The following is a 22,560-nucleotide window of genomic DNA, read 5'->3' on the forward strand; positions in this document are numbered from 1 at the left end:
ATGAAAAGTAAAGTCCTTTAATAACAGGCCTTGGGCCCCCAGGAATACAGGATGACATGCACGTCCCTCCCGAGCACTGGTTTCCATGGGGTTTATAATATGATCCCTCCAGTCATTACTTTACACATCTCTTGGTCCAGCCCTGGTCCCACCCCAGTTCCACCCCCCAGGAATTGAGTCTGGGGTCGGTGAGACCCTCTGTCTTCCTCAGCACTCCTCTTCTTCAGCACACAAAGGGCTCTGGGAGGTTCTCCAGTGTTCTAATTTCTGGGTCACTCTGCCTTGTGTTTCTGTCTTGTTCTGCAGGCCTTCTGAGAGTCTTCAGCTCTTTACCTTGAGGAGAGTCTAAACAAGACAAAATAACTAAAGGAATTTGAGCTCCCTGTTCTGGGACAGGGGTAGTGATAGAAAGGCATTGAACTTAAACTGTTAGAAATATTAACTTACGAAAAATCCACTTTGCTACAGCTACAAGTACTTTTAAAATCTATAAAAATGAAAAATCAAAAATCAAAAGCCCCTTCGGTATCAATATCCCCTGGTGAGATATCCCATGGTGAGATGTTCCCCAGGTGAGATGTCCCCTAGTGAGATGTCCCATGGTGAGATGTTCCCTGGTGAGATGTTCCCCAGGTGAGATGTGCCCAGGTGAGAGGTTCCCCTCGGTGATGTTCCCCAGGTGAGATGTCCCCGGTGAGATATCCATCCCCTGGTGAGATGTTCCCCAGGTGAGATGTCCCCTGGTGAGATATCCATCCCCAGGTGAGATGTTCCCTGGTGAGATGTTCCCCAGGTGAGATGTCCCCTGGTGAGATGTCCCCAGGTGAGATGTTTCCCAGGTGAGATGTCCCCAGGTGAGATGTCCCCTGGTGAGATATTCCCCAGGTGAGATGTTCCCAGGTGAGATATTCCCCAGGTGAGATGTTCCCCAGGTGAGATGTTCCCTGGTGAGATGTTCCCCAGGTGAGATATTCCCCAGGTGAGATGTTCCCAGGTGAGATATTCCCCAGGTGAGATGTTCCCCAGGTGAGATGTTCCCCAGGTGAGATGGTCCCAGGTGAGATGTTCCCCAGGTGAGATGTTCCCCAGGTGAGATGGTCCCCTGGTGAGATATCCATCCCCTGGTGAGATGTTCCCCAGGTGAGATGTCCCCAGGTGAGATGTTCCCCTGGTGAGATGTTCCCCAGGTGAGATCTTCCCCTGGTGAGATATTCCCCAGGTGAGATGTTCCCTGGTGAGATGTTCCCTGGTGAGATATTCCCCAGGTGAGATGTTCCCTGGTGAGATGTTCCCTGGTGAGATGTTCCCCTGGTGAGATGCCCCCTGGTGAGATGTCCCGAGGTGAGATCTTCCCCTGGTGAGTTATTCCCTAGGTGAGATGTTCCTTTATGATATGAGCCCTGGTGAGATGTTCCCCAGGTGAGATGTTCCCAGGTGAGATGTTCCCCTGGTGAGATGTTTCCTGGTGAAAATTGCCCCTAATAAAGGAGAAAATATTCTCTTCCTGAAAAGAATTAATGTCTCCCTTACAAACTGTCCAGACAGTTCCAGTTGCAGCTCCAGAAACCCAAAAATTGGATAAGTTGAGTAAAAATACCCCCAGTGTTAATCAAGTTGAGGTGAGAATCTGAACAATGTCATCAAACAGCACAAAACTCAAGTTCTGAGCTATGCTTGTGGACCTCCAGGAAATAAAATGCAAATATATACAGAAATATAATATGCTGTAAAAGGATGTATATAAAATATAAGCTCCACAAAACAGAGCTGACTGAAGTGTCCAATATGGAGCCCATGCCATCTCCCTCTTACACTTCAGTCCTAAACCAATTTTCCAAATTATTATTGGGTTTGCTACTCTTAAATGTAATTTTTTTTATGAAGTCTCCTGCTCGTGCTGTTGGAGACAGGGAAGTTTCATGGTGAGTTTAGAGCACTTTGGATCTCAGGCAAATTGAGACAAGGCTTCAAGTCTGATGGGCTCAGCAAAGGGAGAATGAGGCAGCAGAAAAGGAGAGGGGAAAAGCCAAAATTTCCCTTCAAACCCTTAAAAAGAGGGAAGCCCTGCAATGTATTTGCTCTGATCAGGATGCAGATGAAATTGAGACAGAGCAAATGAAAAGATGTTATTATTTTTTAAATTTATATCTATTTTCAGTGTTTTGGTGCCTAAGGATTTAGTCCTGTTCTCTTAGTTTGGGGTTGCTTTGGTTTTTCCCAAGGGGCAAACCCAGTTTGGGGATGTGGTTTCACCTTCCAAGAAACCTGTTGGGGGTCTCTGCTGGGCTCCATCCCATCCTGGATGCTCCCAAAATCCCATTTCTTGTTTCTGTGGAATCAACCAACCTCAAATCCACATCTCTGGGATGGTACAGAAAAATCCCACAGCAATGGGTTTAAGCTGTCCTGCTCAAAAGGTGGTTGTGCAGAGGAAGGTGAAGAGGAGGAAAGATGAAGGCTCTGGGTGGGCTGAGGGGTTTGAAGTGGTAAATGCTGTTCATCCCAGTTCACCCCAAGCTCTGTGGGGTGCAGGTGGATTATCAGGTTACTGCAGGGGATCTTCTCCCACCCAGGGACTGGGGGGATGTGGGTCCTCGTGCAGGGAAGCCTTGGGGAGGAACATCAGAAATCCCAGCTTTGAGGAGCTGCTGTGCCCAGGAAAATATCTCAAATATTTCAAAGCCTGTCCAGGGCAGGGACTGGAGCTGGGAAGGGGCTGGGGCAGCAGCTGAGGGAGCTGGGGGGGCTCAGCCTGGAGAAAAGGAGGCTCAGGGGGCACCTTCTGGCTCTGCAATCCCTGCCAGGAGGGGGGAGCCAGGACAGGGGGTCAGGCTCTGCTCCAGGGCACAGGGACAGGAGCAGAGGGCACGGCCTCAGGTTGGACCAGGGCAGGGGGCACAGCAGCAGGAATTTCTGCCTGGAAAGGGTGGTCAGGCCTTGGCAGGGGCTGCCCAGGGAGGTTTGGAGTGCCCAGCCCTGGAGGTGTTAAAACCATGTGGAGGTGGCACGTGGGGACTTGGGTTAGTGGTGAGCAGGGCAGTGGGGTTGGGTTGAGGGTTGGACTCAATCACCTTTAAGGTCTTTTCCAACATTAAGACTCTGTGATTCCATGAGGTTGGCACGGGATGGTGAGGCAGTGCCACAGCACTGCCACCCATGGGACAGGGACACACCTGTCCTGGCAGGCTGGGCAGGGCAGTGGCTCCATTGGCTGCTGCACTCACAGAAGTTACTGCCAATCTGATCCAAAATACCCTCCCACTCTGAATGCCAGTCCCATGCTGAGCCCACAGCAGTGCCCTGCCCTTCCACCAGCTTTTCCAAGCCTTCCCTGTGTGGCCTGGGCTGGATTCTCCTGTTTGCTGGTGTCACATCTCACAGAAAGAACCAGCTCTTATCATCCACTAACATGAAATTACTGCATAAAATGCCCTTGTCTGTGCCCCAAACCAGCTTCAAATAGTATGTTCTCCCTCTAAAATAAACCCAAAAGCACCATTTTACAGCTTAGTCGTTAAAAATTTAGAAAATAATGAACTTATTCCCTAAGAGCTTGTAGTAGAAGATAAAAACCAGCATATTATCACTTGAATGGTCTTGCCTTTTGCCTCTTTGCTTCTCTCAGCAATTCAGCAAAATGCTCTAAAGGGCCCAGCTGAGTGTTTTAAAGCAGCAGCTGCTGCATTTGCTCCCCTTGGTCCCAACACAGGAGATCACTCAGGGGAATCAAATCTAAGCCATTCCAGTGGGGAGTCCCTGCCCCTCCCTCGGGAGCCTCTCGGGGCAAACACAAAACCTCTCCCTAATTGGCATTGATTTGTCAGCCCAATGAGTTCAGCAGGGGCAGAGGGGGAGGAACAAGGCCAGTGCCACTGAAAGAACATCCTGAAAGTGTGTTTGACATGAAACTGGGGGTGGGGTGGGGGTGTGTTCAAGTCCTACACCTTCAAAAAAAACCCCAAACAGCCTAATACATAATGCAACATAAAGAGGTTATTTTCCTTGCTGACCTCCTCAAAAGAATCTCAAATTTAAATTCTTCCAGGTTTGGCAGCCTTTTATCCCTGCATTGGTAGAATGCACATTAATAAGCATTTCATGGCAGTAGTTTTAGAGCCAAATAAATCAAGGAGCAGGGATGGATTTTGTTTCTCCTGCTGCTGCAGAGGCTGAAGGGTTGGAGCCAGAGGGGTCTGCTCCCTGCATGTCTCTGAGTGAAAGGGGATTTACCATCACCCTTTCCTGGGAAAAAAGGGGAGCTCAGTGTTTCAGCAGTCCCTATTCCATGACCCAGAACTCAGCTGTGTTTATTCCTATTTTCCAGGATGTTCAGACCAATTTTCATGCCCAAGGAGGTGTTTGGAAGGCAGAGGTCAAGGGCAGGGTGCCCATTCCTTTGGGGGTGATGGCAAAGGTTTGGGGTCAATAGTTAGGATTGTGAGCTGAGGCTCTTAGGATCACAGAATATCCAGAGCTGGGAGGGACCCACCAGGACCACCCAGTCCAACCCCTGGCCCTGCCCAGACACCCCAACGATCCCACCCTGCCCCTCACAGCATTGTCCAAATGCTCCTGGAGCTCCAGCAGCCTTGGGGCTGTGCCCTTAGAATGGGGAAATGTGGGATGGGAGGAATATTCGAAAAATATTTGGAAGATGAAAGAGGAGAGTCAAAAAATACTCATATAACCAGGGAATCACTTAGGCTTGAAAAGACCCCTGAGATCCTCAGATCCAACTCTTCCCATCACCAGACCCTGTTCCCAGGTGCCACATCTCCAAGTCTTCCACATCCCTCTGTGGTATTCCCCTGAGTGAAGCAGGTGTGGATTCTGTCCAGAGCTCTGAAGATCAGTGCCCAGCTGAAATACCCCTGGGAGTCTCTTCCTCCTGAGGAGCCTCTCAAACAGACCCTCCTCTCTCTTTTATTGTTTTGCTATATATTGAGTGTAACTTTGAAAAATTCAAAATACCTCCATGGTGCTTGTTTTAATAAAATTTTGAGTGTAAAAATTTCCTTTCAGATTTTTTTAAAGAGTTTTAAGCATGAATTCAACCTTCGCTTGCCAGGATGAAAATCTGAATGTTTGATTTCAGACAAGCTCAAGTGTCTCACTTCTCTTTTTTTGAAACTGTTTAGTTTGCTGGTTGAAGGACATCAGCACAGGCTCTTTGTTCTTTCTGAAGGAGTTACAGTTTCCTCAAGGAAACAGCAGCTCAAAATGTTCCTCATCCCTTTTTCTGAGGAATGGGATTTGAAGAATAGAGGAGAGAGAAAGAAGTAATTCTTTGGTGTTTGGGGGGAAGAAACTCATTATTTAGACATGCTGGGAGTGTGCTGAGTGTGAGCTGCTCCCTGTTCAGTGTTTGCAGGGCAGGAAGATTATGAGATACCAAAGTGTTGGAGGTGGGATCCTTTTTCTTTCTTTATATAAATCAATGTTCTCAATGCTTACAAATTGTGTATGTACAGAAACACAGAATGATGCAATGGTTTGGATTGGAAGGGATCTCAAAGCCCACCCAGTGCCACCCCCTGCCATGGGCAGGGACACCTCCCACCAGCCCAGGGTGCTCCAAGCCCTGTCCAGCCTGGCCTTGGACACTCCCAGGGATGGGGCAGCCACAGCTTCTCTGCCCAACCTGTGCCAGGGTCTGCCCACCCTCACAGCCAGAATTCCTTCCCAATATCCCATCTGTCCCTGCCCTCTGGCAGTGGGAAGCCATTCTCCTTGTCCTGTCCCTCCATCCCTTGGAAATTGTCTCTCTCCATTTTTCCTGTTGGTCCCTCCAGGCCCTGCAAGGCCACAGTTGGGTCCCCCCAAAGCTTCTCCTCTCCAGGCTGAACAATCCCAGCTCTCCCAGCCTTCCCTCCCAGCAGAGCTGCTCCAGCCTCTGCCCATCCTGGGGCCAGAATCGAATCCCAGAATGGTTTGGATGGGAAGGGACCTCAAAGTCCACCCAGTGCCACCCCCTGCCATGGACAGGGACACCTCCCACCAGCCCAGGGTGCTCCAAGCCCTGTCCAGCCTGGCCTTGGACACTCCCCGGGATGGGGCAGTCACAGCTTCTCTGCTCAACCTGTGCCAGGGCCTGCCCACCCTCACAGGGGTTGGACAGACTTGGGTTACAGCTGATTTCCTGAAGAGCATCTTGGCTTTTACCACCAAAATGGCTTGGCTGGAATTTTTTTGTTTGCTTTTGGAGAGCAGAAATTCCTGTGGAGGTGACCCTGAAGAGTTTACTGTATCAATGGGGAGTTTGATCCAAGAATGAACTTTCCTGCATGATCTTCTGAGAGATTATTGAGATTTCTTAGTAGACCTGAGTATTATAAAAGATCTGTTATGTTCTAAATTTTCCTCGTGGCTTATCAGGCAGTGATGGTGCTTTTGTTATTGTTTCATCTTGTTATTCCCTTCTTTTCCTTTTCTTCTATCAAAGAACCATCAGATCTTTGTATTCCCACCTCTTGTCAGTTGACTCCTTACTGGTTTGTGCATTTGGAAAGCTTCAATATTTGCCTTTTTAAAGTGGTTTTTAAAGTGTTTTTTCTAAGTAACAGATCCTCTCCCTTTGGTAGGTGGAGGAAAGTACTAACCTGCAACTGGAATGTCACCCCCAAATCCTTTTGTCCCTCCTGCAGGCCCCCCGCCGTGAGTGAAGGTGCTCCAAGAGGAACGGTGGTGGCCGTTGTCACCGCGGCCGCCCTCAACCAGACCATCGTGTATTCCATCGTGTCGGGCAACGAAGAGGGTGAGTAACAACCACCACCACCAAGAGCTCAGTGCCAGAGCTCCTGCCCAGCCTGGGGGTGCACCAGAACCCTGTGAGGAGCTGCTGAGAAATGAAGCTGCTGCTCAGGTGATTATGGAATTGGTGAGGTTGGAAAAGACCTCTGAGATCATCGAGTCCAACCCATGAGGTGAAATCCCAGCTCATGTAGGACAGCAGGAGGGAGTGCCAGTGCCTGCAGGAGCACCTGTGACAGGACCCCATCACTGCCTGTAACTCCCTGAAGGGAAGTTGTGGCCAGCTGGGGGTTGGTCTCTTCTCCCAGGCACTCAGCAATAGGACAAGGGGGCACGATGGGCTCAAGCTCTGCCAGGGGAAATTGAAGTTGGAGAGCAGAAAAAAATTCTTTGCAGAGAGAGTGCTCAGGGATTGGAATGGGCTGCCCAGAGAGGGGGTGGATTCCCCATCCCTGAAGGTTTTTCAACTGAGCTTGGCCGTGGCACTGAGTGCCATGATCTGGTAAAGGGACTGGAGTTGGACCAAGGGTTGGGCTTGATGATCTCCGAGGTCTTTTCCAACCCAGTCAATTCTATGATTCTATGACAAGGGGAATGGCTTCCCACTGCCAGAGAGAAGGGTTAGGATGGATTTTAGGAAGAAATTCTTCCCTGTGAGGGTGGGCAGGGCCTGGCACAGGTGCCCAGAGAAGCTGTGGCTGCCCCATCCCTGGGAGTGTCCAAGGCCAGGGTGGACAGGGCTTGGAGCACCCGGGGCTGGTGGGAGGTGTCTCTGCCCATGGCAGGGGGTAGCACTGGATGGGCTTTGAGGTCCCAAGCCCTGCAAACCAAAACATTCTGGGATTCTGATTCTGTGCCTACCATTATCAAGCCTTAAGAGATCATGTAAAGGCCAGACTAATTTGCAAAATTATAATTAAAATATTCCCTAATGTGAAAACTGCCATTGGTGCCACATGGTGTGAACCCAGAGCATGCTGAAACAGGCACGGAGTGGCTTGGATGGAGTTCTAGATGCTTCAGAGTCTGGTTTAAGACATTCTAGAACTTGCCTTGCTGTAGCCACAAGCATTGGATTAGAGCCTGATGCCTGAAAACAACATCCTGCTCGTATTCCCTGTGATGCACCTGGAAATCATGACAAAATCCACCAAATTATTTGGAGGGACCTGAAAGAATTCCCCATCCCATTCCCCTTTTTGGAAGAGGAGGCTGCTGGTCTTGTCTCCTCATGCCAGTGTGTCCTCAAGTCCTGTGCAGGTCCCTTCCAGCTCAGGATGGGCTGTGATTCTCTGCTCCTGGGATGGTTATCCCAGCAGCAGGTGGGTTATCCCAGCAGTAGGTTGGCTATCCCAGTAACAGGTGGACTATCCCAGTAAGAGGTGGGTTCTCCCAGCAGCAGGTGGGTTATCCCAGTAACAGGTGGGTTCTCCCAGCAGTAGGTTAGCTATCCCAGTAACAGGTGGGCTATCCCAGCAGCTGGTGAGTTATCCCAGCACCAGGTGCGTTATCCCAGTAACAGGTGGGCTATCCCAGCAGCAGGTGGGTTATCCCAGCAGCAGGTGGGTAATCCCAGTAACAGGTGGGTTATCCCAGCAACAGGTGGGCTATCCCAGCAGCAGGTGGGCTATCCCAGTAACAGGTGGGCTATCCCAGCAGCAGGTGGGTTATCCCAGTAACAGGTGGGTTATCCCAGTAAGAGGTGGGCTATCCCAGCAGGAGGTGGGTTATCCCAGTAACAGGTGGGCTATCCCAGCAGCAGGTGGGCTATCCCAGTAACAGGTGGGCTATCCCAGCAGCAGGTGGGCTATCCCAGCAGCAGGTGAGTTATCCCAGCAGCAGGTGGGCTATCCCAGTAACAGGTGGGTTATCCCAGCAGCAGGTGAGTTATCCCAGCAGCAGGTGAGTTATCCCAGTAACAGGTGGGATATCCCAGCAGCAGGTGGGCTATCCCAGTAACAGGTGGGTTATCCCACTAACAGGTGGGTTATCCCAGTAACAGGTGGGTTATCCCAGCAGCAGGTGGGCTATCCCAGTAACAGGTGGATTATCCCAGCAGTAGGTGGGCTATCCCAGTAACAGGTGGGCTATCCCAGCAGCAGGTGGGTTATCCCAGTAACAGGTGGGTTATCCCAGCAGTAGGTTGGCTATCCCAGTAACAGGTGGGTTATCCCAGTAACAGGTGGGTTATCCCAGTAACTGGTGGGTTACCCCAGTAACAGGTGGGCTATCCCAGCAGCAGCAGGTGAGTTATCCCAGCAGCTGGTGGGCTATCCCAGCAGCAGCAGGTGGGTTATCCCAGTAACAGGTGGGCTATCCCAGCAACAGGTGAGTTATCCCAATAACAGGTGGGCTATCCCAGTAACAGGTGAGTTATCCCAATAACAGGTGGGCTATCCCAGTAACAGGTGAGTTATCCCAGCAGCAGGTGGGCTATCCCAGCAGCAGGTGGGCTATCCCAGCAGCAGGTGGGTTATCCCAGCAGCAGGTGGGCTATCCCAGTAACAGGTGGGTTATCCCAGCAACAGGTGGGCTATCCCAGTAACAGGTGGGCTATCCCAGCAGCAGGTGGGCTATCCCAGCAGCAGGTGGGTTATCCCAGTAACAGGTGGGTTATCCCAGTAACAGGTGGGCTATCCCAGCAGCAGGTGGGCTATCCCAGCAGCAGGTGGGTTATCCCAGTAACAGGTGGGCTATCCCAGCAGCAGGTGGGCTATCCCTGCAGCAGGTGGGTTATCCCAGTAACAGGTGGGCTATCCCTGCAGCAGCAGGTGGGTTATCCCAGCAGCAGCAGGTGGGTTATCCCAGCAGCAGGTGGGCTATCCCAGCAGCAGCAGGTGGGCTATCCCAGCAGCAGCAGGTGGGCTATCCCTGCAGCAGGTGGGTTACCCCAGTAACAGGTGGGTTATCCCAGCAGCAGGTGGGCTATCCCAGCAGCAGGTGGGCTATCCCAGCAGCAGCAGGTGGGCTATCCCAGCAGCAGCAGGTGGGTTACCCCAGTAACAGGTGAGTTATCCCAGCAGCAGGTGGGTTATCCCAGCAGCAGGTGGGTTATCCCAGCAGCAGATGGGTTACCCCAGTAACAGGTGGGTTATCCCAGCAGCAGGTGGGTTATCCCAGCAGCAGGTGGGTTATCCCAGCAGCAGGTGGGCTATCCCAGCAGCAGGTGGGTTATCCCAGTAACAGGTGGGTTATCCCAGCAGCAGGTGGGCTATCCCAGCAGCAGGTGGGTTATCCCAGTAACAGGTGGGTTATCCCAGCAGCAGGTGGGCTATCCCAGCAGCAGGTGGGTTACCCCAGTAACAGGTGGGTTATCCCAGCAGCAGGTGGGCTATCCCTGCAGCAGCAGGTGGGCTATCCCTGCAGCAGCAGGTGGGTTATCCCAGCAGCAGGTGGGCCATCCCAGCAGCAGGTGGGCTATCCCTGCAGCAGCAGGTGGGTTATCCCAGCAGCAGGTGGGCTATCCCAGCAGCAGCAGGTGGGCTATCCCAGCAGCAGCAGGTGGGCTATCCCAGCAGCAGCAGGTGGGCTATCCCAGCAGCAGCAGGTGGGCCATCCCAGCAGCAGGTGGGCTATCCCAGCAGCAGGTGGGCCATCCCAGCAGCAGGTGGGCTATCCCAGCAGCAGGTGGGCTATCCCAGCAGCAGGTGGGCTATCCCAGCAGCAGGTGGGCTATCCCAGCAGCAGCAGGTGGGCTATCCCAGCAGCAGCAGGTGGGTTACCCCAGTAACAGGTGAGTTATCCCAGCAGCAGGTGGGTTATCCCAGCAGCAGGTGGGTTATCCCAGCAGCAGATGGGTTACCCCAGTAACAGGTGGGTTATCCCAGCAGCAGGTGGGTTATCCCAGCAGCAGGTGGGTTATCCCAGCAGCAGGTGGGCTATCCCAGCAGCAGGTGGGTTATCCCAGTAACAGGTGGGTTATCCCAGCAGCAGGTGGGCTATCCCAGCAGCAGGTGGGTTATCCCAGTAACAGGTGGGTTATCCCAGCAGCAGGTGGGCTATCCCAGCAGCAGGTGGGTTACCCCAGTAACAGGTGGGTTATCCCAGCAGCAGGTGGGCTATCCCTGCAGCAGCAGGTGGGCTATCCCTGCAGCAGCAGGTGGGTTATCCCAGCAGCAGGTGGGCCATCCCAGCAGCAGGTGGGCTATCCCTGCAGCAGCAGGTGGGTTATCCCAGCAGCAGGTGGGCTATCCCAGCAGCAGCAGGTGGGCTATCCCAGCAGCAGCAGGTGGGCTATCCCAGCAGCAGCAGGTGGGCTATCCCAGCAGCAGCAGGTGGGCCATCCCAGCAGCAGGTGGGCTATCCCAGCAGCAGGTGGGCCATCCCAGCAGCAGGTGGGCTATCCCAGCAGCAGGTGGGCTATCCCAGCAGCAGGTGGGCTATCCCAGCAGCAGGTGGGCTATCCCTGCAGCAGCAGATGGGCTATCCCAGCAGCAGGTGGGCCATCCCAGCAGCAGGTGGGCTATCCCTGCAGCAGGTGGGCTATCCCTGCAGCAGGTGGGCTATCCCTGCAGCAGGTGGGTTATCCTAGTAACAGGTGGGCTATCCCTGCAGCAGCAGGTGGGCTATCCCAGCAGCAGGTGGGCTATCCCAGCAGCAGGTGGGACCCAGCTCCCAGAGGAGCTCTCTGGGCTCTTAGGGGGTGTCAGAGCACAGTGTCACCACCACCAGCACCGAACCCTTGAGCAGTCCAAACTGCATTTCTGCCTCTCAGCCAGCAGTGCCCTGTGCTTTGCTCCCTGCAGGAGTGTTTGCCATCCACAACCGGACGGGAGTGATCTCCGTGCGGAAGCCTCTGGACTACGAGCGCGTGCAGAGCTACGAGCTGAGGGTGCAGGCGGATTCCTTGCAGGTGGTGAGGTCCAACCTGAGGGTCCCCTCCAAGAGTAAGTGTCACAGCCCTGCCTTGGAACACAGGAGTGTGCTGGCACCGTGGGCTGTGCTCCCAGAGGGGTGAGGGTGGTGGTGGCATCACTCCAAGCTTTCCTGGGTGTCACACGTTCATTCTGCAAGAGACCCTGAGATTGGCTCAGCTGGTGTGCTGGTTTAAAGGTAAAGCAGGAGGAGAAACAAACCCAACACAAAAGAGATTAGAAGTCAGAGTTACAATGTAATAACAATATTGCAATAAATGCAATGGCACAAAGAGAAATTGGGTTTAACCCCCAACCCCAGCAGTGTAACCCACCCCCTGGGGCACAAACACAGGGGGGTTTGGTGGCCCCTGTGCTGAGCCCCACGTGGTTCCTCCGAGTCCAAAGGAAAAGGAGGGGACAAACCTGTTGGTGCAGATGATGGCACAGTCTGGTGGAGAGTGGTGGGCTCCTCCTGGCCAGGGTCTGCTCCTCCTCTGGATCCCCAGAGTGGTTCCAGAAGTCCCCAAACCCCAAGATTCTCTCCCCTCAGGTGCAGGTGGGAGCCCCCAGTGCCTCCCCCAGGGCAGGGAGTTCCACACTGGGGGATCTGACCCTGGCAGTCAGGGGGGATTTTGGAATGGTTGCTGGCCCATGGGCAGAGCTGAGCCCTCAGGTGGGTGTGGAGGTGCCAAGGAGTCCCTGCAGGGCAGTTCTCCCAGCTCCTCTGCCAGGCTTCTTTCCCAGCCAGCTCCCAGCCTGAGGGCTCAGCTGTGCCCTGGGCAGCTGCTGCCAATGGGCCATTGGGAACAGTTGCTGGGCAATGGCCCAGAGGGTTTGGAATGCCCAGCTTTGGTCACCCCACACAGGGATAAACTGGTCCCACCTGCTGAGCTGGGACAGTTGGTCAGAGCCTGGTGCTGATAATGCCAAGGCTGCAGGTTCTATCCCAGCATGATTTGCTCAGAGTTGGACTCGTTGCTCCTGTTGGGTCCCTTCCAACTCATGATTCTGTGATTCTAATTTTGCCCACACAAACTCTTGTGGAGTCTTTGCTTTTCTCATACCTTGAGTTTTACCTGGAGAAAAAGCTACACCCTTGTCTTTAAGGGATTTCTTTACATTTAGTGAGAAAAGGGGTGTTTTGGCAAGAAGGGAGTTTACAGGAGCAACGTGCAGCCAAGGGAAATATTTCAGAGAGGCATCACACCTCGTGGCAGGGCACTAGGAACTAAAGAACTTCTCTGCTTCCCTCCAAAGAGCATTCTGAGCTCTACTTTTACACCTTCCCAAGGCTTTTACCAGCCAGCAGGCAATGCTGTGGAGCAGGGAACTTGGTTGCACTCAGCAAACACCAACCCACAACTCAAGTGAGGTACCACCACTTCAGTGAAATACCACTGGTTTTAAGTTACCTACAAGAGGTAGAAAAGAGTAAGGGAAGGGAGATGAAGACAAGAAAGAAGAGAGAAAGAGAGGAGAGAAAAATATAGTTACCACCAAGAAGTCCCATGTTGGCAGATTCCAGGGTGCATTTGGGTTTCTAGGCCTGACATCCATAGGCATTTTTGAGGTAAGTCCTTCCAAACAATGTCCAGGTCCATCTCAGCTATGCAGTCAAAAGTCCTGTTTATATAGAGACAGTTGGTGGTACAAATTGTGCACTTTCAGTGTTTTCAGGGGGTTGTGTGATGGAATGGCACAGTGACTGTTTCACAGACACATTACACAGCTGGTGACACCTCACCAAGGGTTGGGGAACTACCACGGTCATGTGGAACAGACCCATAGCAGGAAGAAAAAAGCACCTTCCTCATCCCTGAGGTTCTGCAGGGAGTTTATTGGAACTCTGGCTGAGAGCAAAGTGCTGGGACAAAGCCCAGAAGGCTCTTGGCAGCATCTCCAGGCAGGAAGGAGTTGAGTCCCAAACTGGTTTGCTCCAGCTCTGTCTCTTGGGCAGGGTTTTCTCAAATGGAAATATATATTGGAAGGTCTTTTGGTGATTTTTATCATCCTCCCTGTAAGCAAAAGCTTTGGGAAGTTTGGCTTTCACCCACCTTAGTGTTACAACTTCCTATTTAACTCACAGTTGGGCCAGAGCTTTAAAACCCCCAAACCTTGTAACAGAAGTACTTTTGTGGATGTTTTTATGCAGATTGTGCTTGTCCAGTTTTTTTCTCTCTTTTTTGGTCTCCATGTGTCAGTTTTGTCCTGCTAAGGAGCATCCTGGATGTGTTTGTGAGCTGAGGAGTCCCTTGAGGTCAGGCTTTGGGGACCTGCTGCTGTGTGGCCATAATTCATTGAGAAAAGGCAACCACACTGGTTATTTTGGAGCCACGGACTACAAATGGGGTTCAAATGTACTTCAGACTTCAGTTTTATGAGAATAACCATAAGTTGTCGATCCAGGGAGATGCCATCACCAAAATGTCAGTCCCAGACTGTGAGATGGAGTGAGATCCAGACACTTAAAGTGATTAAACCTTCTTAGCATTTTTGGAAATGCTTCATAAATAATGAGCAATTTTAGCCCAAGGGCACCTCTGAAAGCATTGCTGGCTCTGGGATGCTGTAGGGATGGTGCTGCCAGAGCTGGGATTTCTCCCAAGAATTCCCATCAGTCCTTCATCTAACTGTCACCTTCCTACCAGAGACAGCTCTTGCTGATTTTGTCCAGGCACAGAGAGGTCTGGGAACACTGAAATGCAGAGCACAGTGGGGGTTCTGCTTCCCCTTTGCTGCAGGGAAAACTGAGCTGTGTCAGCTTTTTCTCCTTTGGCTGCTCACTCTGGGCAACCTGGCAGAGTGACAAAGTGCCACCTTGTCATCACCAAAGGTGAGAGCTGTCCCAGGACACACGGAGTCTTTCCCACATTGCAGGTTGTGATCCCCAGAGTTAAAGGCCTGAGGGTTATAAGGAAGAGTCACCCAGATTTTTAAAGTTCTAAAAGGTAGGTGAGACCCCACCTGCAGAGCTGCCCCAGCTCTGGGGTCAGCACAGCAAGGACATGGAGCTGCTGGAGAGCCCAGAGGAGGCCCCAGGATGGGCAGAGGCTGGAGCAGCTCTGCTGGGAGGGAAGGCTGGGAGAGCTGGGATTGTTCAGCCTGGAGAGGAGAAGCTTTGGGGGGACCCAGCTGTGGCCTTGCAGGGCCTGGAGGGGCCAACAGGAAAGATGGAGAGAGACCATTTCCAAGGGATGGAGGGACAGGACAAGGGGAATGGCTTCCCACTGATGGAGAGTATGTTTGGAATAGATATAGGGAAGGAATCCTTCCCTGGGAGGGTGGGCAGGCCCTGGCACAGGTTGGGCAGAGAAGCTGTGGCTGCCCCATCCCTGGGAGTGTCCAAGGCCAGGTTGGACAGGGCTTGGAGCAGCCTGGGCTGGTGGGAGGTGTCCCTGCCCATGGCAGGGGGAGGGATGGGATGGTCTTTAACATCCTTTCCAACCCAAACCACTCTGAGATTCGATGTTCCTGTATTGGCTGAAGGGGTTTGAGTATTTGGGAACATGCCATGAAACTTGGGAATGGATCATGGCCCGAGCCACTGTGCAGGGATAGCAGCTGCAATCTCTTCATCAGGGTTTCCACTATTACCCACGTGACCAGCAGGAGATTGTGGGAAATTGAGCTTGTGTTACCATGGCTGGTGTTGTAGGTGCCCTGAGAGGTGCCCACAGAGGGAGAGGAGCAGGGCTGTAGTGCCAACTGTCTGCATTTCTCTGTGCCTGGGAGAGGTCCAGGCAAGGTGATGTTCTGTCAAACCCAGTCAGGCTTTACACAGGGAGGAAATGAGGCTTGTGTGCCTCTTCCAGCCTTCTCCAAACCTTTCTCAGACATGGATCTAGACATGAGGGAGTCAGAAGGTTCTTCTCGCCAGTCAGGGGAGCAGTGGCCTCTGTGTCCCTCTTCCAACTCCCAGTCTGCACCAAGCAGTTCTCCCAGCTGAGCAGCACTTCCCAAAAGGTGATGGCTCTATGATTTGATCCAGGGATGCTTGATAATCATAGAATGGATTGGGTTGGAAAAGACCTCCGAGATCATCAAGTCCAACCCTTGGTCCAACTCCAGTCCCTTTACCAGATCATGGCACTCAGTGCCACGGCCAAGCTCACCTTAAAAACCTCCAGGGATGGGGAATCCACCCCCTCTCTGGGCAGCCCATTCCAATGCCTGATTAGTGTCTCTGTAAAGAAGACACTGCTCTCCAGCTCTCCAGCTTCAATTTTCTGCTCTCCAGCTTCAATTTCCCCTGGCAGAGCTTGAGCCCATCGTGCCCCCTTGTCCTATTGCTGAGTGCCTGGAGTTGGAATCTTCTCCCATGTGCCTGGCTATCCATGACTTTGTAACCTGTGCTACATGGACAGCTAAAGAACTTGTATTTAAATACTTTCCAAGTGTCTGGCCAGCTAAATCTCTTCTGTCTTTGTGATGGAGATCCCTTGACCTCTGGGTTTGATTCCTGTATTTACACAATGTCTTCCTTTCCATTTTCTCAGCAGTTATGAGTTTTGATCAGGTTAAATTCTACTTCTGAGTTTTGGGGCAGTGAGCTGATGAGCTACAGTGGAAGGAGGTGAAGCAGAATGGATGCATCACTGGGGACTTTGGTGCCATTGAAATGATGAGCCACTTTGGAGTTTGGTGACTTTGAACACACTGCTCCAAGATTTGTGACATTGCACTGACCCACCTCTGTGGCAGAGAACCCCAGTGGCAGAGAACTGGGGCTGGACACCACTGAATTGGTGGGATTTGCTCTGGAATTTCTGAACAGGGCGTTGGTGACCTGCTCTGGAGCTGCAGTGATTTCTGGGCCACTCACTTTATGAAGGACCCTGGGGGGCTGGAGCATGTGCAGGGCAGGGAATGGAGCTGGGAAGGGGCTGGAGCAGCAGCTGAGGGAGCTGGAGGGGCTCAGCCTGGAGAAAAGGAGGCTCAGGGGGCACCTTCTGGCTCTGCAATCCCTGCCAGGAGGGGGGAACCGGGACAGGGGGTCGGGCTCTGCTCCAGGGCACAGGGACAGGAGCAGAGGGCACGGCCTCAGGCTGGGCCAGGGCAGGGGCAGGGGGCACAGCAGCAGGAATTTCTGCCTGGAAAGGGTGGTCAGGCCTTGGCAGGGGCCGCCCAGGGAGGTTTGGAGTGCCCAGCCCTGGAGGTGCCCAAGGCAGGACTGGCCGTGGCACTCTCAGTGCTCTGGGCTGGGGGACAAGGTGGGCATCGGGCACAGGGTGGGCTCCATGGGCTGGGAGGGCTTTTCCAAGGTGGGCATCGGGCACAGGGTGGGCTGCAGGGGCTGGGAGGGCTTTGCCAAGGTGGGCATCAGGCAAAGAGTGGGCTCCGTGGGCTGGGAGGGCTTTGCCAAGGTGGGCATCGGTCACAGGGTGGGCTCTGTGGGCTGACAGGGCTTTGCCAAGGTGGGCATCGGGCACAGGGTGGGCTCCTGGGGCTGGGAGGGTTTTGCCAAGGTGGACTTTAGGCACAGGGTGGGCTCCGTGGGCTGGGAGGGCTTTGCCAAGGTGGGCATCGGGCACAGGGTGGGCTCTGTGGGCTGGGAGGGCTTTGCCAAGATTGGCATCGGGCACAGGGTGGGCTCCGTGGGCTGGGAGGGCTTTGCCAAGATGGGCATCGGGCACAGAGTGGGCTCTGTGCCCTTGGAGGGCTTTGCCAACCTCAGTGATTCTGGGATTCTCTAAATAGCACAGCACTGCCAAGCTGCTCAGCCACCACCCTGGGCTGCATTTTCCAAGGCTCAGGAGCTGCGTCCCAAATGTTTAACTGATGCTATTACAGGAGGTAATTCCACAGAAGGAGGAGTTTGAGTTTTCATCTGTGCAGGGGAAACTTGGACAAATAGTGCATTAAGTGTAACTGAGCCTGTTCAGTGGCAGTGCCAACTGACAATGTAGCAATAGCTGAATAAATAGGTGAGGAGAAAAAGCAAATTTAGGCATCCTTTGCAGTATGACAACATCTAATTGGTAATTTAAAGTGGGGGTTTAATGTGTGATGCTAAATCATGCAAAGTCACACTCCTCCTTTCAGTGCAATCTATTTCATTAAATGAGTTACTTTAACTGAAACTTCATCATGTGAAATTGCTGTGTATTTTTACTTCATCTCAGTGGAAGGAGAGTCAGGATTCCTGATGGCAGTGAGTTAAAAAGCTTGGAATTCTGGTTTGAGGAATCAGTGACTGGTGGTGGTGAACCCTGAAAGACCTTCAGTATTAATGGAATTTGGAAAACACGTTCAGAGACGTGGTGGGAATTCCTGAGGAGTTCTTGGGGTTGTGCAGGGCCAGGAGTTGGATCTGATGATCCTTATGGCGAGGAGGGAAGAGGCAGGAGGAAACAGAAAATTTTATGGGAAGCAGGATTGTTTATGGGGAAACCAGAGGGAGCAGCAAAGAGAAAGTGCTGCCCAAGCACATTGAGAAAGAGCAGTGGAGCATTACAGGCAAACAGGGGCAGAGAGGGTTCTACCAGCACGTTCAACAGGGTCCCAGTTTAAGAATAAAAGCATTAGTGGGCATGGCCAGAGAAACTGTGGCTGCCCCATCCCTGGGAGTGTCCCAGGCCAGGTTGGACAGGGCTTGGAGCAACCTGGGCTGGTGGGAGGTGTCCCTGCCCATGGCAGGGAGTAGGAATTGGGTGATCTCTGAGGTCCCTTCCAACCCAAACTATTCCAGGATTGTATGATTCTATGATCTGGAAAGGGTGGTCAGGCCTTGGCAGGGGCTGCCCAGGGAGGTTTGGAGTGCCCAGCCCTGGAGGTGCCCAAGGCAGGACTGGCCGTGGCACTCAGTGCTCTGGGCTGGGGGACAAGGTGGGCATTGGGCACAGGGTGGGCTCCATGGGCTGGGAGGGCTTTGCCAAGGTGGGCATCGGGCACAGGGTGGGGTCTGTGGGCTGGGAGGGCTTTGCCAAGGTGGGCACTGGGCACAGGGTGGGCTCTGTGGGCTGGGGGACAAGGTGGGCATCGGGCACAGGGTGGGCTCTGTGGGCTGGGAGGCCTTTTCTAACCTCAGTGATTCTGGAATTCTGTGAGAGGATCACATCAGAGAGGCTTTTTCTTTTGGTGCCAAAGGATGTTTTAGCAAACAGAGCCCCTTCAATTGATTATTTCCAGGTTTGAGCCTGTCAGTGGAACTGCCTTTCACCTTTGGCATTCCCCAGGTGAGCAGGGGCACTGCCAGCTCTGAGCAGGGCTCTGCTCTGGGGCTTGGGGGGAAAGGGGACAGTTCAGTCTCTCCTGAGGTTTTTTTGTTTGTTTGTTTTCTAAACACAAAGTGAACCTTTGGGAACAAAGTGAAAAAGGGAGAAAATGAGTTTTCCAACTAAAGTCCTGCAGCTGCTCCAGAGTGATTGGGGACTCTACTAAGTTAAACATGAACATGAATTCTGGCTCCCTGATGTAATAGTAAAGTAGCCTTACATTTTTGGCTTCAAACAGTTTGCAAAAGTTGGTGTTTTACAGGTTGGCTGCCCTGGCAGTCCCCAGATGCAGGAGGTGTGGCAGGTGGGCACAATGCACTGCAAAGCCTGGAGAGCTGGGGCTGATTCCTTCCAGCTCTGGGGCAGTTGGGGACCAATTCACATTTCTTTAGGTATTGATGCCGTGAATGACCCTTCCCCCCAAAACAGGACTCTGAGCCACGTTAGTGAAGGGTAAGATAAAAAGTAAAGGTCCTTTAATATCCCAGGCCTACAGCCCACAGGAATACAGGATGACAGGCATGTGTGTCCCAGTTCTTGTTTCCATGGCTTTTATAATAAGACCCCTCCAATCATTGCTTTACACATTTCTCAGTCCAGCCCCAGTCCCATCCCTGGTCCAACCCCCTGGAATTGGGTCTGGGGTCATCAGGACCCTCTGTCTTCATCAGCTCTTCTTCCTCAGGCACACAAAGGTCTCTTGGAGTTCATCCAGTTCTGGCTTTTGGGTCACTCTGACCTGTGTTTATGTTTCATTCTGTGGCCCTTCTGATATCCTTCAGCTCTACCTTGGAAAGGAGTCTGAACAAGATTAATTAACTAAAGGAATTTGAGCTCCCTGTTCTGGGACAGGGGTAGTGATAGAAAGGCATTAAACTGTTAGAAATATTAACCCTCTAAAAATCTACAACTACTGTGTTCCTAAAATCTACAAAATGTGAAAATCAGAACAAAAACCCTTTCAGCATCAGTATCAGAGCAGTGCATTTTAGAGAGACCACACCAAATGTGAACTCTCATTCAGTTAATTCTTTGTAGAAAAAGCTGTTTTACATGGACTTCAGTCAGAGCTTGGGTTGTGCTGGTCCAAAGACGTTGCTGTTTGCAGCTTCTTTTTGCACCGTTCTTGAGCAGTGACAGCACAGGAGGAGCTTTCTCAGGCTTTAGGGGCTGATTTAGATCAAACTGCCACTGAAAAAACACTCAGTGCTGAGTCCTCTCTGGCTCTGCCACATTCAGGGAGGGGAGGTGGAGCTCAGGGTGTTCACCTGCCAGGGCAGAGTCTGCTCCTCACACTTGTAGGACAGTAGTAAAGCAAAGGGCTTCTAAACCCTGACAGATTGCAAACCTCACTCCCTCTTTGCTTAAAATGAACTTTTAGAGGGAAGAATCTGCTGTTGCCTCCTGCTGAAGAGCCACTGCTTTTCAAGATACAGGAATTGATGTTAAATTATTGATGCATGAAGAGCAGCTGGACCAGGGGCTGGTTTGGGATGTTCCTGAAGACAAGGGCAGTGTTGTGGGGGGAAGCCTTGTGTAAAACTAACCTGGAGACACTCAAGGCATTGCTGAGGCTGTCCCAGTGTCCAAAAAGCCTTACTTTAGTTCAGCTTAACTCCTGCAGCCTGGCAAGAAGCTGCAGACTCACGTGGATCCAGCACTTGGACCGGCAGTGACGCTGGGAAAGAGTTTCCAACAGGAATGTTTGGGAAGAACTTGTGGAAATGAAATGCTGGTGCACACTCTGGGGAAAACTCCTGGAAATGAAGTGCTACTGAGCATTAGTGACCAGCTCTCTGGAGTTCCTGTTGGGTTTGTTCTCTGTGTCATTCGTGGTCTCGTAGTCTGAGATGTTTCAGAGGTTCCTCAGCTTTCTGCTCTCCTTAAGCAAACCACAGAAGCTCAAAGATCCAAAAGTCTTCTAGTCTTGGGAGTGGTTATTCTTATACACCCAAGATGACTCAGAAGCAGCTGCAATTCTGTATCTCTGGGGAGCTGGAAGAGGAGGCAAATGGGACATGGGGACCTTGCAGGAGACAGGGGCAGCTCAAAATCAAATTTCTTTGCTCTTTGTGGCCACCTGTGCTGCTCTGTCCAAGGAAAGGTGCTTTCTCTTCCCTCACCTGGCCAGCTATTTAGGTAACTCAGCCACAGCAATAAGAATTATTCTTTGATTCTGTGAGGTCTCCCAAGAAGTCCCACAGGGGAGTGAATCTTGGTTTCAGCTCCTGGAATCCATAATAAAAGGAAGAATGTAACTGGAGCTGGATTCCAGAGCTGCAATACCAAAGGTGGGAGATTTTACACACCTGGGGTTATAAATCTTCTCCTCTGGAAGGTGAGTGTAACTATGGACATGCTTTGAGGGTCCCTGTCCTTACAGGGAGTGCTGGTGCCTCCCTTCAGGTGCCAGCAAAGAGGGTTAGAACCACACACAGAGAACTTTCAGGAGCAACAGGAACACATTTGGAATGTGAAGGAAAAAAGGAGTGAAATGGCAGAGCCTAAACAGACTGTGGAAAGATGTAGCTCAGTTGGGTGCTCTTTTCCACCTGGCAGGATGCTGGAGGTGCAGGGCTGGTGGATTTTGGGGCACCACAGCCCCATTTTCAGGGCATATCTGCTGAATCAACCAGGAAGATCCCCAGGGTGGTGGGTCTGGCACAGCCTTCCGTGCCTGGCACAGCTGCTGCTGAGGGGTCTTGGTGGGCACTGGGATGTGAGTCAGGTGCCCTCTGTAGCTGGCTGGGAGCAATGCCCTGCTGCCAGCTGGAGCTTGGAATGTGCTCCAGAGGCCAGCACAGGCAGGAGCTCACAGATGCCACATTCCATCTGCCAGAATGAAGCACATCTGAGCTGTGTGTAGAAAGCAGGCAGGAAGCCAAAGTGCAGGTAGGTGTTTAATGCTCACGGTGGTCTGTGGACAGGCAGGAGATTTAATTGGCTTTGTGCTTGGTGTGGTAACTTCCATTTCTCATCTTCAAAGAGTTCACCCATCACTAAGCAAAGCAATGTTTGGGCAGCTCAGAGAACCACCAGCAAATGGACCAATTTGAGCCGATTGTGGCACAAACTCTGCACGAGGCTGAGTCACCTCCCCCAAAGGGGCCTGAGGTGACAGTGAGGGTGAGCACCACCCAAAAGGGGGTTGGTTTGCATTACAGAGAGCTGGGGCAGGTGAGCCAAGAGCTGGTCCTGCCATCACTGAGACAATCGAGATCTCCCTTCCAGCACTGAGACAATTGGGATCCTCCCTCCAGCAGCAAACTGGTGCCAGCCACTGATGTAACTGGTTATTCCCTTGGCAGGGCAGCATCTCTGCCATGCACTGCCCTTAATCCTCCTTCCACTGCTGCCTCTTTCCCTAAAGCTGGAGCTGCACTGCCAAACTCTGCCTGGGAGTCTCATTTTTCTACTACAACATGATGTTGCAGCCAAAAACATGAGGGACCTGGTTTAACAAGAGAGAGATTTGACTATTTGTGTAATTTCCTTTCTTTTCTTTCCCTGTTTTCCATCTCTCCATACTAATGCATTGGATCACAGAATCCCAGAGTGGGTGAGGCTGGGAGGGCCCACAGTGGGGCATCTGGTGCCACCTCCTGCCCCAGCAGGGCCATCCCAGAGCACATGGCACAGCTTTGTGCCCACACAGCTCTGGGATACCCCCAGGGAGGAGACTCCCCCCCTCTCTGGGCTCTGCTCAGGGCTGGGGCACTGCCCAGCCAAGAAGTTCTTCC

General features: G+C 52.3%; 1 protein-coding gene across 1 annotated transcript in view; it reads left to right on the forward strand.

Moving 5' to 3' along the window:
* The window catches only part of PCDH15 (protocadherin related 15), a 432,606-nt gene that overhangs the window by 340,094 nt on the left and 69,952 nt on the right, over nucleotides 1–22,560 (forward strand). Inside the window, exons 25-26 of the mRNA XM_071563312.1 lie at nucleotides 6,645–6,754; nucleotides 11,496–11,636. Coding sequence (XP_071419413.1) covers nucleotides 6,645–6,754; nucleotides 11,496–11,636 — 251 coding nt within the window. The remainder of the gene's footprint in view (nucleotides 1–6,644; nucleotides 6,755–11,495; nucleotides 11,637–22,560) is intronic.

The sequence above is a fragment of the Pithys albifrons genome, chromosome 9 (assembly GCF_047495875.1).
Source record: "Pithys albifrons albifrons isolate INPA30051 chromosome 9, PitAlb_v1, whole genome shotgun sequence".
In the NCBI taxonomy this organism is placed as follows: domain Eukaryota; kingdom Metazoa; phylum Chordata; class Aves; order Passeriformes; family Thamnophilidae; genus Pithys; species Pithys albifrons.